Here is a 19,294-nt window from a genome sequence, read left to right as displayed (position 1 = left end):
CAGAGAATCTATTAATTCTAATAGTAGGACAACATTCTGCTGTTTATACTGGTTATGTAGTTTCTGAAATTATAGTTAAAAACACAACACTTCACAAACAGTAAAATAATAAAAGAATACTTAGTTGGAATTGTAGGCATTCCATGTCTCATAAAATAATATAATACCCAATAAAAATGTAGATTACCTCTTTAAATTCACTAAATTGGCCCTCTTACACAAGACGTGTTTACCACTGGGTCATAACTGCTGGAGAAGCTCAGCAAGCTATATGCAAATGTGTGTTTAGCAATGATAGTAAGAATATTATTACTATTACTACTACTACTACTAATCAGAGTGCTTAACATTATTTATTCAAATAACTCAGGAACTGTTCACAGTTATAAGGCATAAAGGGCTGAGTTTAGGAGATATCTGTAAATAAAGATTGGGTTTTAGATTTTTACCCATCACATTTTTTTTTCCCAGTGGATACATATGATGTAAGGCTGCAGCTATTTCTGCCAATGGGATTACCTGGTGAGGACCTCTACACTGTATAAAAGGGCCTGTAGGGACGTCGCAAGAGCAGCAGTGGCCGCAATCTCCTCTCGGGCAGCAGGTACTGTCTCCACCTGTGATGTCTGCCTCTTTAGCTTTTGTAGGTAACATGGAACTAAGGCTTCCAAGACCATCAGCATCTGAAGACTTTAAGCGACAGAAAGAAAACCGAGTCACCTTTTACATTCTACTTTTGTTGGTTGTGTCACATTTAGGAGCACAGAACAATGAAAAGCATCTAGAGATAAAATGAATTCTAAGCCCCCTTGCCTCTCCAAATCAAAAGTAGTTAAAGCTGCTGGAAATGTTGACCAACAATTATTAATTCACTAACCACCTGCTAAAAGGTGATGAATCTTGCCTTAAAGAAACATGTGATCTAGTCGGGGGAATTAGCCATATATACAAATAAATGGTTGAAAGAATAACAGAATAATAGGTGGAGCTATATAGTCCATCTAGAGAAACAGGCTTCAGAACAAAACTTCAATTCAGGAGTTTGCTGAGAGTGATTTTCCAGCTGCAACAATTTTGAGACAACATAAAACCCTTTCATGGGAGGCTGGCTTCCTAAGCTTAAGGAATTAAATAGCAAACAATGTTGGAAACAGCCATTATGATGAGGTCTGACAATGCCTGCTTACCAACGTGAGTGAACACCACTCACTGGATAGGGCCCACACTCAATTTAGTATTGGGGTGTCAGAAACACCTTGAAGGGGAAATGGAGATTAAGTAGTTATTATGCAAGGTGGGTTTTCCCCTCTAAAGTTGTAAAGTGTATAACACCATCAATATAGATTTTTTTTTTTGAGACAAAGTCTCACTCTGTCAGTTGCCCAGACTGCAGTGCAGTGGCATGATTTCGGCTCACTGCAACCTCTGCCTGGGTTCAAGTGATTCTCCTGCCTCAGCCTCCCCAGTAGCTGGGATTATAGGCGTGCACTACGGTGCCCGGATAATTTTTGTATTTTTGGTAGAGACAGGGTTTCACCATGTTGGCCACGCTGGTCTCAAACTATTGGCCTCAAGCAATCTTCCTGCCTTGGCCTCCCAAAGATCTGGGATTACAGGCATGAACCACCACACCCAGCCATCTTTTCTTTAGAGATTCCCCAATTATGTTAAAGTTTACAAATTGTGGGTTCTAGAAAACAGCAGGGATCGGTTGATATCCCAGAGAATCTGAAATCAAGTTTCTTTGATCCATTCTTTTCCCTACAGATACCAATGAGTTTTTGCTATGCTCTTTAAAATACTGAATACTGGTTTCTGGTAATATAATTTTGCCTATAATGTGTGCTCTACAAGCAGGAAATGGCAATTATCAGAATTTGGTGGGTATGGAGAAAGAGCTATGATACTTTTTTGAGTTCTCCTATTTTTTGGCAACTTAAAAAAGGAGGCAATAAGTCGGTTCTGCTTTCTGTAATAATAAAAAGTACCTTGCTGCAAACTAATTGTCTTACTAGAAAGGGTGGACAAAATTTTTAAAACATATTGAAGGTATTAGGTAGAAGCTAAGGCTAGCAGATACCTTTTGTAGGTACCAGACTTCTGGGGGAAAGAAAGCTTCTTCGGTTCATCCAGACATTGTGCAGCACTCTTTTTTTCTAGGCATCTGCTAGTTTGTAAATTGCTTAGGGCCAAAAGGCTAAGGAAAAATCCAGGCAGAAATGTCAGCTAAGAGTTATGAAGCTAAGCAGAATTTTCAGTAGCCTCATTATGGCGAAGAAAGATATACTGGAGTTCAGGGACTTCCAAAGAGGAGTTAGACCCATGGAAGGCTGTATCCTAGGAGTGTGAAATAGATAGAACAGCCCTTACAAAGACTGAAACCCAACTTTAAATCAAATGAATCACAGACTGAATTAAAATGATCTGCCCTACCACAGTTACTAGTCAGAGAGTAAAATGAATCATTTTTGGAGGAAGATAACATCGGGTAGATCCTCAAAGCATTTCCAACTTTTTTTAATGCAATACTCAGTAGTCAAAATTACCCAGTCCTGCTAAAACCAAATGATCAAAATCCAAGGAAAAGAACAGACAATATAAACAGAGCCACAAGTGATCTACATATTAAAGTTATCGGAGACAGATTTTTATAAAATAATGATTAAAATGTTAAATAAGAGAAATAACAAAATGGATAATTTCATCAAAACTCTGAAATCTATTAAAAAAGTGGAAATTCTAAGAACTGAAGACTGAAATATTTGAAATTAAAAACCTGAAAGATAAGTGTTAATGGTAGATTAGATACAGGAAGAGATGAATGTGAACTGTAATAAAGAACAATGGAAAACATCAAGACAGAAGAACAGAGGGTAGAAATGATAGAAAATACAGGAAAGAACATAAGAGACATATATAGAGCATGGGGTTAAGGAGGAAAAAATATATATATATACATAAATGGAGAGGGGAGAGAAAATGGGATAAAGGTGATATTTGAAGAGTTATTTGTCAAATTTTCTAAAATTGTTGAAAGTTATCAAGCTTTATATTCAAGAAACACTATGAACCCCAAGAAGTATGAATACAAAGAAAAATCACAACTAGGCACACCACAGTCAAACTGCTTAAAACCCAAGGCAAAGAGAAAATGTTAAAAGTAGCCAGAGAAAAAGACACATTAGGGCGGGGCAGTGTGGCTCACGCCTGTAATCCCAAGACTTTGGGAGGCTGAGGTGGGCAGATCACGAGGTCAGGAGTTTGGGATCAGTCTGGCCAATATGGTGAAACTTCGTCTCTACTGAAAATATAAAAATGTAGCTGGGTGTGGTGGTGCATGACTGCAGTCCCAGCTACTTGGGAGGCTGAGGCACGAGAATCACTTGAATCCAGGAGGTGGAGGTTGTGGTGAGCTGAGATCGCGCCACTGCACTCCAGCCTGGGTGACAGAGCGAGATTCCATCTCAAAAGAGGAAAAAAGAAAAGAAAAGAAGAAAAGGACACATTAAATTCAAATGTGCAATAAAATCTAATGCTGATTTTTCAACAGATATAAGTCAGTAGAAAATGGAATATCTTCTTTTTTATTTTATTAATTAATTTTTTTTGAGACAAGGTCTTGCTCTGTTGACCAGGTTGGAATGCGGTGGTGCAATCTCAGTTCACTGCAGCCTTATCCTGGGCTCAAGCAATCCTCCCACCTTAGCCTCTTCAGTAGCTGGGACCACAGACATGCACCACCATACCCCACTCATTTTTGTATTTTTTGTAGAGATGGGGTTTTGCCACGTTGCCCAGGTTGGTCTCAAATTCCCGAACTCATGCACTCTGCCTGCTTTGGCCTCCCAATGTGCTGGGATTACAGGCATGAGCCACCGTGCCTGGCCTGAATATTTTCTTTAAATTTAAAAAAAAAAAAAAAAACTGCCTGCCGGGCCCGGTGGCTCATGCCTGTAATCCCAGCACTTTGGGAGGCCGAGATAGGTGGATCACCTGAGGTCAGGAGTTCGAGACCAACCTGACCAACATGGAGAAACTGTGTCTCTACTAAAAATACAAAATTAGCTAAGTGTGGTGGCACATGCCTGTAATCCCAGCTACTCAGGAGGCTGAGGCAGGAGAATTGCTTGAATCCGGGAGGTGGAGGTTGCAGTGAGCCAAGATTACACCATTGCACTCTAGCCTGGGCAACAAGAACAAAAACTCCGTCAAAAAAAAAAAAAAAAAAAGTCAAAGGTAGAAAATAATAAAGATAAAAAAGGAAAGAAAAGGCAGACAATAAAACTACAATAGCAAAAATCAACAAAGCCCCAAATACTGATTATTTGTAAAGGGAAAGCTATTGATAAACTCCTGGAAAGAATAATAATAAGGGAGGGAGCAAAAATTCCCAGTATTAGAAATAAAAAAGTGAACACAATAAAAACCCCATAGTTGTTAAAAATTTAAAAAAAGAGAATATCAGGAACAAATTTATGCCAATAAATTCAGGTACTTAAATTAGATAGAAAAATTCCTAGAAAAATGTGACTTACCAAAGCCACCACCAGGATAAACAATCTTAATTTTAAAATGTTCCCACAAGAAACGACATTACTTACAGTTTTGTGTATAAATTCTACTCAATATTTTGGAAAGACAAAATGCTCATCTGAGGCAGGCACAGTTGCTCTGCCTGTAATCCCAGCACTTTGGGAGGCTGAGGTGGGAGGAGCACCAGCCTGGGCAACACAGTGAAACTAACTTTCTCTCTCAAAAAATCAAAAAAATTAGCAGGGTGTGAAGGCACCCACCTGTAATGCCTGCTACTTGGAAGGCTGAGGTGAGAGGATTGCTCGAGCCTGGGAGATCAAGGCTGCAGTGGGCCATGATCCTGATACTGAACTCCAACCTTGGCAACAGAATGAGACTCTGTTTCAAAAATTAAAAAAACCTAATCCACACTAAATTTCTACAGAGAATAGGAGTTTTAAAAAAAAGGAGTGGGGGGCTGGGCACGGTGGCTCACGCCTGTAATCCCAGCACTTTGGGAGGCCGAGACGGGCGGACCACCTGAGGTCAGGAGTTTGAGACCAGTCTGGTCAACATGGTGAAACCCCCTATCTACTAAAAATACAAAAATTAGCTAGGTGTGGTGGCGGGCGCTTGTAATCCCAGCTACTTGGGAGGCTGAGGCAGGAGAATTGCTTGAACCCAGGAGGGAGATGTTGCAGTGAGCCAAGATTGTGCCATTGCACTCCAGCCTGGGAAACAAGAGTGAGACTCTGTCTCAAAAATAATAGAAAATAAAAAGGGGGGGTGGTTGGGGGAGACACTTTCCAATTTATTTTATGAGTCCAGCTTAATCTTCATATCCTTGATACTATAGCCTATAGTATAGTCAGGCTATAGTATTATTACAAGGACTTTATAATAATGGAGGGTTACAAATAAACCTGCTAAAATGTTTACCAGTGGGTAGTTAATAAAGTAGTAGCTAAGCAAGACATCCTTTTTGTTTAAGCACTTGTAACTTTTTTAAGTATCCAGAATTGGTTTATCTTGAATGACACAGAACTACCTAGAATATCTCTTCTACTCCTAACTTCCCTGTGATCCTAGCCATAAAATTCATTAGATAATACCTTTATAAAAAATAAAAATTACAGATATAGCTCTCATTAACATAGTTGTAAAAATGCTAAAAAAATTGCAAACCAAATCTGACAATACTGAAAAATGATAATTATGATATACAATCCAAATACAGTTTATTTTTAAGGAGGCAGGAAAGTTTTAATTTTGAAAATAAATCAGTGTAACCTATAACACTTAGAAAATAAAGAATACAAATCATATAATCATCTCTATAAATAGGAACATTTAGTAATATTCATTGTCCATCAGTAAGAAAACTCAACTAAACTAAGAATACAAGGCAGATTCCTTAATAATTAATTTATTAATGAGTAATAAAATTACTTCCTTAATCTTTACTGGTATATTACAACAAAATCCTTTAGCAAATATTATTCTTAGTGATGAAATACTGGAAATCCCCTCCATACCCTGAGATCAGAAATGAGACAAAGATCCCACCATCATCACCATTATCACTTCTTTTTTTTTTTTGAGACAGAGTCTTGCTCAGTCCCCAGACTGGAGTGCAGTGGCGCGATCTTGGCTTACTGCAAGCTCCGCCTCCCGGGTTCTCGCCATTCTCCTGCCTCAGCCTCCCAAGTAGCTGGGACTACCGGCGCCCGCCACTACGCCCGGCTAGTTTTTTGTATTTTTTTTAGTAGAGACGGGGTTTCACAGTGTTAGCCAGGATGGTCTCAATCTCCTGACCTCGTGATCCACCCGTCTCGGCCTCCCGAAGTGCTGAGATTACAGGCGTGAGCCACCGCGCCTGGCCTCTTTTTTTTTTTTTTTTGAGACGGAGTCTCGCTCTGTCACCCAGGCTGGAGTGCAGTGGCGCGATCTCGGTTCACTACAAGCTCCGCCTTCCGGGTTCATGCCATTCTCCTGCCTCAGCCTCCCAAGTAGCTGGGACTATAGGCACCCGCCACCACGCCTGGCTAATTTTTTGTATTATTTAGTAAAGACGGGGTTTCACCGTGTTAGCCAGGATGGTCTTTTTTTTTTTTTTTTTTTTTTTTTTTTTTTTTTGAGACGGAGTCTCGCTCTGCCGCCCGGGCTGGAGTGCAGTGGCCGAGATCCGGCTCACTGCAAGCTCCGCCTCCCGGGTTCACGCCATTCTCCTGCCTCAGCCTCCCAAGTAGCTGGGACTACAGGCGCCGCCACCTCGCCCGGCTAGTTTTTTGTATTTTTTGGTAGAGACGGGGTTTCACCGTGTTAGCCAGGATGGTCTCGATCTCCTGACCTCGTGATCCGCCCGTCTCGGCCTCCCAAAGTGCTGGGATTACAGGCTTGAGCCACCGGCCAGGATGGTCTTTATCTCCTGACTTCGTGATCCGCCCACCTTGGCTTCCCAAAGTGCTGGGATTACAGGCATGAGCCACCGCGCCCAGCCTCCATCATCACTTCTATTCCATTTTGTATTAAGGTTCTAGTCAGTGCATTAAGGACAGAGAAAGGAATAACGTGTATAAATAAGAATTTGAAAGGATAAAATACAACTCTCATGATTTGCAGATAACATAATTAATTAAATAGAAAACACTAAGAGATCACACATATAAAATAAAAAATACTGCTAACTTCATTTGAAAATGGGCAGAAGACTTCAGTAGGCACTTTGCACAAGGAGATGTCCACATTTCAATAAACATTTATCTGAAAAGCTTCCAAACCTTTTAATTTGCAAGAGGAAAATGGAAATTAAAATGATAATGAATGTCACTACAACCCAAATAAAAAGACGGAAGATAACAAGTGTTGATGAGGCCATAAAGTACTAGAACATTTACATACTGTTGGTGGGAATGAAAATTGAAACCACTTTTTGGTAGTATCTACTAAAGCAAGAAATACTCATATTCCATGACTTAGCCTAGCATTTCCATCCATAGAAATGCATACATATTTGTGTACAAAAACATTCACTGTAGCATTATTTATAATACCTTCAAACCAGATCCAACACAAATGCCTGATAACAAGAGAAGATATAAATAAATTGTAGCATAGTCATACAGTGAACTATTGTAAGTGAATGAAAAAGAATCAACTACTGTTACACACATTTATATGCATTTATATGAACGAATCTCATGAAATAATACTGAATCACAGAAGTCAGCCATTAAAGAGTAGCTACTATACTATTTCAGTTAAATAAATTTCAGAAATAGGCAAAACTGATTTATCATATTAGAAACCAGGATAGTAGTGCCTCTATCTATCCAAGTGGTAGGTAGATGTGATAACATTATGAACACTTATGGAACTGTAAAATTGTGATTTTTAAATGTTTTATGTGAATGTTTCACTTAAATAAAATACTTTTTTAAAAAAAATTAAGTGCAACAGAGACTTGCTATTACAAATGTTGAAGTCCTGTAAGTATGTTACTTATTCCCATGAGAGACATCCCAGGGAACCACTGCTTAAGAAAACCTGACCTTACTGACATATCAAGATGTCATCTGGTTTAAACTGACAGAATGGAAAATTAGGGAGGATTTAAAAAAATTCTAATTTAACTTAACAATATTAGACTGGCCTTTAACTCACAATGACAAGCGAATTTGATTGTGAACTCTCATACCTTTTGATTTCAATGTGTTTCAATTTTAATGTGAAAGATAATTTTATGACTCAATGGAAATTTGGTAAAATTTGAAATGGAGAATTTTCTAGTCAAACTTAGGTGTTCCCTATGTTGTGGGAATTTTAATATTGGAGAATCTATATGCATTTTATTTTTGCAGTGTCTCAATTGCAGTATCTCTGACATATCCAGTTAACAATGTAGCTGGACACACTTGGAATGGAAAATAGAGCAGAGAGAAGATGTTTACAATCGTCTGTAGAATGGATTTGGAGTTAACTTAATGCAGGATTCGATCCATTCTGGAACTTTTTCTAGATCTGTGGTATTATAGGAAGAGCAGGAAAGTGGGAGTACGACCATCCTGCAGCTTTGCTCTCCTGAGGGCCACAGCCACATCTGTGCCTGACCACAGGCATACTGTTTTTCTCCCCATTGCTCAAGAAGACAAAAATTCGAGAATGTTGGGGAAAACATTTCTTACTCATTCTTCATGTTTTCTTCCAGTAAAAAAGAGTTCAATTAATATAAATCCTGGCTCTTCTTGACCCTTATTCATTCTCTTATGGGGGAGAGAAACAGGCTTAAGGTGCAGGGAAAATGTATAAAGATATATTCGGCATAATCAGCCTGGCTCCTTCCTTCTTCCTGGAAGAGCTTGTCAACAGAGTACAGCTTTTAATAGATCAGATTTAAATCTCAGACCAGAGCCAACATCTTTGAATTGGGATGACTCACTCTTCATGGGAGTCTTTTGAATTCTCTGCACTTGGCAAAATGAAGGCAAGATTGATATTCTTGCCCCTTGTGTTACAGAAATTCTTATTGCCCCTTGAAAGGAGTTTTCTTAAATAAATATCTGTTATGACATTTCGTTTGCTACTAATTTATATTACTTGTGAGGAAAAATATTTTCTAACAAGACTAAATACCTTAGCATCTGCACAAGATCCAAATTAAGGGATTTCAAATGAATGAAGATATACTATTGTTTTCCAGAACCTATGCTATGTTTCCTAAATTTAGTTTGTTTCTTCTTTTCTTTTTTCTCTCTTTTTTCTTTTCCTGACAGTCTTACTCTGTTGCCCAGGCTAGAGTGCAGAGGTACAATCACAGCTCACTGCAACCTTGACCTCCTTGGATTAAGTTATCCTTCTGCCTCAGCCTCCCAAAAAGTTGGGACTACAGGCGTGCACCACCACACCTAGCTAATTTTTAATTTTTTAAATTTTTTGTAGAGACAGAGTCTCACTATGTTGCCCAGGCTAGCCTTGAACTCCTGGGCTAAAGGAATCTTCTTGCCTCAGCCTTCCAAAGTGCTGGGATTATAGGTGTGAGCCACCACACCTGGCCTAAATTTACGTTTTGAAAGTTTACTTGTCAGAATGTTACAGACTGATATTACTCAGCATAACCTTTGTATTCATTCAATTTTATTTTCTTTGCTGTATTTACTTATGACAAGGCACAGAATAAAGGGCTGCAGATACCTTCTGAATGATTCGGGAGCATATGCCACCACAGTGACACAGAGCTTAATGGCTTCACTGATAGAAAATGTCAGATCTTCGTTTCCATAGCAGAAATCTGAAGGAACAAAAAGTAAAGGCACACCATCAGAGTGGATTCAGCAGGAGATAAAGAAGCACCTATTACTCCTAATGTTATAATTCCAGTACATACTATAGCTTTTTCTTGTTAAATTTTATTCCTACACCGTGAAAACTACTAATTTCTTCATCTAAAGGGAATGAAATTCTGTTTTCTAGTTTTGAACAATCAGATGTAAAATAAAAGTACTTTTCTGATGTGTTTTAAAAAATCTCAGATAATAGAAGACACTGAAGGGCATTTAAATTGTCTGAGGTTGAGGCTTTATCCTTGAGTTGTCTCTGGTTCTACACATTCCATGATAATAAAAGACCATTTTGGAGGGTTATTCACTTAAGAGTTACCCAAGATAACCCAACTTTCTGAAAACTGCAGTGCTAGAGCAATGGTCTACTGAGCATCATTTTAATACAGTTTTCATGGCAGGTAATTCCCTACTCTTTAGGATTCATAAGAAATTTAAGAAAAAAAAAAGTACTCATTCAATTTCGACTACTGTTTAATTTACTTTTGCTACTTTGATTTAGCTATATATACACACACATTTAAGTATATGTATATGTGTGTATTTTATATATATATATACACACACACACACACACACACACATATTTAACAATTGCAATGAGAGAAAGAATGTCAAAGCAAGTTTTGCTTTTACCTAATGACTTAAGAGGCTTCTCAGCTTTGACCAGTTCTAAGATGTCTAATATGTCGGTGGTCTCTCCCTCTAGGGACTGCAGCAAGTCAAACAGGCACTGAGCTGACACACCTTTGCTGGGCCCATTATTGGCAGCATCCTGATAAAGAAAAACAATTTTAGTTTATTGACTCCCACCACCGTACAACTATAGCTTGACAGGAATTCAAATTTTATAAACGCTATTACCAGTAACAACTACAACATCTACCTGGAATTCAGTTTACATAATTCTGCATCCAGCAATGCTGTGATTTTGGAGTGGTACACCTGACTTTTAAGGGATCTATTAAATTCTAATCTAGAACAAAAGAGGTATTTGTAAAAGCTCATAAAAATACAGCAATATATGAACTTCCAAAAAGTTCATATCAATGATTCCTTTAATCGAAGATGGTAGAACTAAGGAAATTTCTACAATTGATTGGTTGAATACTACAAATATGTTTGAGGAACATATACTTATTTTAACTAACAACCCTGGGAATTTCACAGGTCTTCTTTGATAATGTATCTCCACATGGAGATACTTACAGTTTCAAATCTATTTAAGATGGCTTCAAATAATTCATTGAAACAACAAATCCTTATGAAGTTCTTGTGTGTCAGGCACCACGCTATGCACTGAAGTTATAGAAAACCAAAACCAAAATGCAAATAAAACAACAATACAACAATAACTAAAACCAAACAAACAAGCAAAGACAAAAACATACAAAGGTCTTGCTTTCATGAAGATTAAATTCTGTTGGTTGAGTGTGGTAGAAATTCATGTTAATAAAACAAATACATATAACGTGATATGGTGGTAAAAACTCTGAAGAAAAAGAAAAACAAAGCAAGGTAGGTGGTAGAGAGTGACAAAAAGGAATGAAAATTGGCAAACTTTCCTTTTACCATTTTCTATTTTCCATCTCTTTTATGAATTGAATATTTAAAAAACTGTAGAGTTGGTCTATTTATGTGTTAGGAGCTGAGATGAAAGCTGAAGAGGAATGTTGAAGAGAAATGATATGCTTGTTGAAAGAAAACTTATTTATGGTATGCATGTCTCATTGGTTAAAGAAAGAGAGCTGAGAGACTGAATATACAAGCTGTCAATGACTAGATCATACACAAAAATAGAACTTTGACCCACAACCTGCAGCAACCTTCTCAGGAAACCAACCCATTGTCTACAATAACCAGCCCAGGAAGCCAGCCTAAGTCAGGCTTGTAGGAAGTCAGGCTACTAGCTCCAGTGGTGATCAAACAATAACCTCTGTAACAATTGACCCAAAGTAACCAGGACTTGCATAATAACTGAGAGCTTTCCTAATTTTTGTCCCTGCTTCCAACTTAGGACCAACCAGAGAAAGCCCAATATACACCCCTAACACATCATTTATAAGATGCCCCACTTCTAGTTAGTTCACCTGCAGCTTCCCCAGGACAATAGCTCCAATCAGGACATACCTGAAGCCTCCACTTTTTTTCAGTATACAGCTTTCCCACTCCTCTGCCTGCCTTTGTATCTCTGCCAAAACACAAGTGATGGTAGCCAACTCCTTTGGCATAGTAAGCTCTAATAAATAACCTTGTTTTTCTAACTTTGTTGGTCTTCATTTTTTTTTCCCACAGATCTTACTCACAGGAAATTCCAGGAGAGGGGCCACACTAGCAAACAGCTGGAGCACAAAGGGTTTCCGGTGTAGAATATAGAACTGGTGACAGGCAAATTCGATGGCTTGACGCAGCTGGGGATTGCTTTCATAGTCAGAGTACACCTATGGAGAAATGCCAGATATTTGAAAAATGCCTTAATAAAGTATCAAAGTTGTATTCGCTTTTAAAACTCATGGTCATAGGAAGCTTGGAGGGAAATAGCTAACTTCGTAAACTGGTAGAGAGGAATGTAAAATGGTATAAACTTTCTCTAGATAAATTTAGTGATACACCTCAAAATGCTAAAAATCTAAACATACTTCTTTTCCAGGAAGTTTGTGACTAGGAATTTATCTCAAGGAAAGGACTAGACACTTGTATAAGCATGTATATATAAGAATGCCTGCTGCAAGACTGGTTATAACAATGGAAAACTTGAAACAAATTATTCATAAATATTACTTGCTTAAGTGAATTACGGTATATACAAACCATAGCATACTGTGTAGTAATTTAAAAAATGCTGTAAGGCTAAATGTAGCTATATAAAATGCCTACGATATTCTTAGTGCTATATGAAAAAACTAGGTTACAAACTTGAAAATATATAATTCTGTGTGTGTGTGTGTGTGTGTATGTGTGTAGGAAAGAGTGCTAGGATTTGGAAGTATAAACAACGATTACCTGGGAGAAAGGATTTTAAGTGGTCCTTATTTTTGCTTTAAACTTTCTTCATCTTTTCAATTTTGTAATGAACATTCTTGCTTTTGGTAATCAGTAAAAAAATACTTACTAAAAAAATAGAGAAAATTGCAACTATCTAAAAATGGGGAAGAGAGTCGTGCAATAGCAACTTTCTTGCCCCCATAGGTTTAGCAAACTTCACTTTGTATAAGTATGTGTTGTGTTCATAATTTTTATCAAAACTTCCTCAAAAATAGAGAACTAGGATGAGCCCCTGCGGCCTGCCTGATTTTATTTAGTACTCCTAAATGTAGCCAACTATACATTAGACACGAGTAAATAAAAATTGTTCGCTAAATTACCTTCTCAAATCCCATTACATCATATTTACTGGGAATGAAAATCTCTATTCAGTTAGAAGTCAGGGAATCTCTTGGGAGAAACATCAGCTAAACACTTGCCATACATGTGACTCAAGAACAGAAGTCCTCAAACTTTCTAAGGCAGTGGTCCTCAACCTTTTTGGCACCAGGGACTGGTTTCATGGAAGACAATGTTTTCATGGACCAGGGGGGAGTGGGGGGGATGGTTTCAGAATGAAACTGTTCCACCTCAGATCATCAGGCATTAGATTTAGGAGCATGCAACCTAGATCCCTCACATGCACAGTTCACAATAGGGTTCTGGCTCCTATGAAAATCTAGGGGTGGGGGTTCCTTACAGGCCACAGACCAGTACTGGTCCATGGCACAGAGGTAGAGGCTTCCTGTTCTAGGACATCAAAACTACTTGAAGGTCTTGTCAAAAACACAAATTACTGGGCCCTGATCTCTGAGTTTCTGATTCAGTAGACCTGAGATGGGCTCCAAGAATGTGCATTTCTCTTTCTTTAAATTTTTTTTCTTTTTAGAGATGGGGTCTTGTTATGCTCCCCAAGCTAGTCTTGAGCTCCTCACTTCAAGAGATTTTCCCACCTTGGCCTCCCAAAGCACTGGCATTACAGGTGTGAGCCACCACACCTGGCTAGAATGTACATTTCCAACAAGTTTCCAGTTGATGCTGATGCTGCTGGCCCAGGGAGTACAACTTAAGAATCACCGTCCTAGACTAAATGGGAAATATCCCAAGTCTGGGGCTCTCAGAGTAGAAAGGAATATTGTGAACTCTTGCAAATTTATGGGGGGATTTCATTGTTGCCTTCTGTTGTCACAAAAGATAATAACTCCATCATTAAAAAGTTTCAGTATAGATCTAGGTGAGCAGCTAGATATAAGCAGTACTCATGTTAATTTTCTGGTTAGGAGAGGAGGTTCTGGGCACCTGCAGCATGGTGGGGAGAATCCACTGGTAGCCGCTGAGAGAGAAGAGGTGGTTGAAGTGCACCGCGGTATTGATGACGGTGGCAGCGTACTGCCTGAGCAGGGCACTGTCTTCTGGGTGGAGGATCAGAGCCCCGTTAAAAACATTGAGGAAAAGCATGATTTCGTCTCCCCATGGAAACTCGCTCGGCATGCCCAGGAACATTTCCTCCAGGAGCTGGATCCACAAGCTTTTCTGAAGAGTGTCGAGGCCAAACAGTTCCTTTCCAGCTGTGAGAACATGAAACAGCAGAGACAGAATTAGCCCCACACCAATCCTGTCAGCCTGGGAGGTGATCAAACCCAAGGCGCTGCTGTTCTCCGTTTGTTCCACCTCCAGGATGTGAAGATCTACTGCTGAAATGTTTTCCAGCACAATATTACTGGCCTTAATACAGCACTTCCTGTTTCTCCGTGGACTTTCATCATCACCTCTTAACTAACTGTGGGTAAGGCAGAGCAGGCATTGGCAGCGTTTTACTGCTAAATAAGCTGTCAGTTGGAGAAAAATAAATTATTTCAGCTAGAAAATGGCAGGGATGGGACTACTGCTTGGTCTTTTAATTAATGGTCAGAGGCTACAGCTCTATCTACTCCTGCTGAAGCTGAAGCTTTTTTTTTTTTTGGAGATGGAGTCTCACTCTGTCACCCAGTCTGGAGTGCAGTGGCGCAAATCTTGGCTCACTGTAACCTCCATCTCCTGGGTTCATGTGATTCTCATGCTTCAGATCCCTGAGTAGCTGGGATTACAGGTGCCCGCCACCATACCCAGCTAATTTATTTTTTTGTATTTTTAGTAGAGACAGGGTTTCGCCATGTTGGCCAGGCTAGTCTCGAACTCCTGACCACAAGTGATCTGCCTGCCTGGGCCTCCCAAAGGGCTGGGATTACAGGCATGAGTCATTTTGCCCAGCCTGTCTGAAGCTTCTGGATGAGGGCGATAAAGCACAGGGATGCTAATTTAATTGTCTCAAATTAATAACCGAGTAACAGAGCAAGGCTCCAAAGTGGGTCTCTTTCTGTGTCTATGTCTCTTTCTCTCAATTGAGGCATTATTTAGAGTAAAATGCAGAGATTTTAAATGTGGAGTTCATTGAATTTTGACAAAAATATGCACTATGCACTCATGTAAGCAACATTCAATCAACATACAGACAATTTTCATCACCCTTCTGCCGCTTTCCAGGAAATTCATTTCCTCCAAATCCAGAGGCAACCACCATTCTGATTTCTATCATTCTAGATGAGTTTTGCCTCTTTTTGAACTTCACACAAATACCTGGTCCTTGTTTAGTCAAGTATTCTCCTACCCCAACACCACCATCCTACCCACGCTTCAACTGCTGATGATTAGCTTAGAGCAGTGGTTCTCAAAATTGGGTGCTTGGGATAGCAGCATAAGCATCACCTGAGAACTTATTAGAAATGCAAACTCTTGGGCCCCATCCTGAAACGCAGAGGTGGAGGGCGGGGCCCAAAAATCTGTGTTTCAACAAGTCCTCCAGGGGTCTCTTGTGCAGACTCAGGTCTGAGAGCCACTGGTTTTACGGCACCCTCTGCTGATTCAGATGCTCTCCATTTGAGAACAAAACAAGTGCATTAGAAAAAGCCCCAGAGAGGCAATGTTTCTTTGTTTGATACCTTGAGGATCACTGAAGAGTGAAAACTCAGCATCAATAGCACTTCGAGGGAATGAGGGTAGGCGGAGGAGGTCTTCCTGAAGCATGGAGACATGGGACTGTTTGTGGGCTGTGGGGATCTTCTGGGTTAGGGAGATGAGAAACAATACCCGCCCTACTTCTTCCAGCTTCCGGGTGAACACCTGGAGAAAATAAAAGCAGGAGCAGACAAAAAGGAGAATTAGAAACTCCAGATTTACAGAGAGAAGAAACTGAAGGAAAAACCTTTAATGGCAAACTGGGTCGATAAAGTGGGAAAAGGGGAAAAGTGAAAAGAGAGAGACGTGTTTTTTTTCCTTTATCAGAAGAAAGAGCAAACAATACTTAATTGCCTCTCACTTCCTTCTGCCTGCTTTACAGAAGGAAATGTAGGAAATGTTCCTTATGGAGTTTTAGGCTGGAGAGGAGCATAAGGCAGGCATTGTCAAGAATAGTTCAATATTAAATAGAGCCCATTTGTTTGGATGCTATAATATGGAAGACCTTCACTAACAGGGAGCCCGTCAGTCAGTTCCAATTGCTTCTACCATTGCCACCAATGCCTTAAGTTGTTTCCTGAGAGTTCCGGGTTTGTCTCTTAAAAGAACAAAGACTGATGTGAGATCCAGGAAAAACCTATCTTGGGACAGAAGCTCATGGGTCCTTGATTGGCGCTCCGAGTTTAAAGGGCATACACATGGGGCTCTTGGTTCTCAGGTCCTATTCTGTTGATGATTAGGAAGTTTATATGCAGTGAGTAGCTACTGAGGAAACTTCTGAGCTAGACTCATAGGCCTCCATATTATAATCTCCCTGAGGAACTTAGAAGTCTAAAGGCTCTAACTTGAAGTGTACCTGACAGCAAGAACTCCATTTGATGGCATTCTTTGACAACTTGTTCTTAGACATGATGAACACACACACTCACACACACACACACAGGGAGAGGGGGAGAGTGAGAGAGAGAGAGACACTAGGGAAGCACCATTATTGATTAGGGTTTTAATTATCTTATCCTAAAATCATGGGCTGGGGTAATTTGGGGAGAATGGTTTTAGAAATTGTTTATATTTAAGATGTAACAGTTTTGCCCAACATCTCACACCTTGCAACACATTCAGTATTTTCTTTCTTTTAAATAGAATGTAGGTAGTTAATGGTAGCTATATTTTTAATTACTTAAGTGGTCTAATTCTATGCCATTCTCACTCATTTCATGAAGATGTTTTTGGATATTTTGATGCCAAATTATTATCCTTGATATGTACAGAAAATTGAAATGATCAAGTATCCTGAAATTCTTTAAAGATTTTATTTAAACAATGAATGCAATAAATATGCAATATTAAAATTGTATCATTTTTAGAACTGTGTACTAAAGTTATATTTTGCATGCAGAATAGTGACTTTCCTTAAGCTCAAAGTCTGATTTGAGATTAGATGTGAATATTATTCTGTTCTTCAACCTTAAACCTAAGTACAGCTGCTAGACTATATCTCTTCCTGTTTCAAGATAAATTAATAACATGCCCAAGGTCAGATCCCCGGTCAGAGGCAGAACTGGGACGAAGTCCAAATCTTTGAACTTTAGTTTAATGCTTTTTTTTTTCAGGCATACTAGAGTGACCCCTTTTACTTTGTAGCCAGCTAGTGTAAACCACTGGGATAACTTACATAATTACATTATGTGTATTTCCAATCCAATTTTACAGAATGTGAAATGAAAATCTACATTTAGAAAATAATAGGTAAATAAATTAGAATATTTCTATTGTTTATACTCAATAATTCATCATTACACTACTCCAAGTGAGTGTTTCTTAACACCTTTAAGCAATGATCCAATTTGTAAATCTTATACTATTTGGGGGAACAATTTATTGAGTAAGGGCCAACTATGGTCTCCAGAGAGGGTCATAATGGAATCATAGAATCTCAAAGTTGGCAATATATGAACAGATATCTACTCCAACAACATGACAAAACCATGAAATAAAACTGACGTGGTCAGACACCTGTTTCTGAATGAGTTCCTGTCCCTTCTCCGGATGCATATGTACAAGGTTCAGCTGGGGAGATACTGACCTCCGGAAAGGATAAATATCTCGAACATAGGTCTGTGTGGATTACACAAAGAGAAAAAAAAAGAGTTCAAAAGATTAAACATTTATTCTCATTTCTTCTTTACCCAAAGGTCTAAGTACTAGGATGCTATGCCAGGAAAAAAGCAGCTAAAGGCAGTGTACTAAACAACTCTTTGGAAGATCACTGTAAAGTGATGTCAGCAAGCATCCTGAGGCCCCTTCTGCTCATTTGATCAGGTCAGCATGGTCATGTTTAACATGGTAGAACAGAGATGCAAAACGGCATTCAAATTCCAAATAGACACACACAGGTATTATAAGGGCAATGTAATTTTTCATGTAATAATGATCAATAACTAAGTGTCTTATCTAGCTTATCTCATTTAACTATTACAACTGCATGGATACCATTATCATTACCTTCATTTTACACAAAAGAAAACCAAAGGGTAGAAAGGTGAAGTTGCCAGTCAAAAGCCCCACTGATAGTAAGATGGTGTGACCCAGGTGGTCATACTATTAACTTCTAAGAAGCGATGCCTCCCTGATTATGAGCCACCCTCAGGTAGGCATGATAAGTCTTTGGCACAACTCAACAGGGATGTCATTACTGGTGTCTTACCTTATTGTAGTGGATAAGGTTCCATCGTTTATCCATAAGAAAATAATGTGTTGACTGGGATTCTGGGATGTTAAAAAACTCCAGACACTCCTAGAACAATAGCAACAAATTTTACTAAATGTTTACCAGGAAGATATTATGTCCTAGGTAGTAAGCTGACAGATACAAATTTCGAAAAAACAAGGTAACCTCTTACGAGGATTATATATATATATTGATGTCTTACATAAATTGTATACATTAGATATGTGTGTGTCTTATATAAACTGTATACACTAGATATGTGTGTGTGTATATATGTATACATACACACACACACACACACACACACACACCATGGCTGCATATATACCCACACAGAGTTATCCAAAGAATGGTACCATAAAGACTGATAATGTGATATAAACCATCTGCTCTCATAGTGTCCAAGACGTACGATTATAAATCAGACTGAGTGATGGACTGTGGAGGAACAGTGGCACCTACTGGTCTCAGCATCAGGAAGAAAACATGTTTAGAGAAACATTTAGGAATAATATAAACTATCATGCACTGTGCACATTATATAGTATATACTAGGTATAGATAACTTGTATAACCTGAACCAGTATCTCAGTACTGTTGAAAATGAAACTGAGACTAGAGAAGTCCTATCACTTGATTTAGGTCACACTGGTTGTGGTGAAGGCAGCGTTTGAATGTACTCTGTTTGCCTTCCTGC

The 19,294-nt window shown here is 38.9% G+C and overlaps 1 protein-coding gene across 1 annotated transcript in view; it reads right to left on the bottom strand.

Annotated features, from left to right (window-relative positions):
• Positions 1-19,294, bottom strand: part of UNC80 (unc-80 homolog, NALCN channel complex subunit) — a 226,497-nt gene that overhangs the window by 41,268 nt on the left and 165,935 nt on the right. Inside the window, exons 41-48 of the mRNA XM_077957497.1 lie at positions 18,574-18,663; positions 17,883-17,984; positions 15,851-16,031; positions 14,172-14,440; positions 12,155-12,289; positions 10,485-10,623; positions 9,703-9,799; positions 520-690 (exon numbers count right to left, since the gene is read on the bottom strand). Of these exons, the coding sequence (XP_077813623.1) occupies positions 520-690; positions 9,703-9,799; positions 10,485-10,623; positions 12,155-12,289; positions 14,172-14,440; positions 15,851-16,031; positions 17,883-17,984; positions 18,574-18,663 (1,184 nt within the window). The remainder of the gene's footprint in view (positions 1-519; positions 691-9,702; positions 9,800-10,484; positions 10,624-12,154; positions 12,290-14,171; positions 14,441-15,850; positions 16,032-17,882; positions 17,985-18,573; positions 18,664-19,294) is intronic.

The sequence above is a fragment of the Macaca mulatta genome, chromosome 12, assembly GCF_049350105.2.
Source record: "Macaca mulatta isolate MMU2019108-1 chromosome 12, T2T-MMU8v2.0, whole genome shotgun sequence".
NCBI classification, from domain to species: Eukaryota; Metazoa; Chordata; class Mammalia; order Primates; family Cercopithecidae; genus Macaca; species Macaca mulatta.
This window is presented reverse-complemented; position numbering and strand designations above follow the sequence as displayed.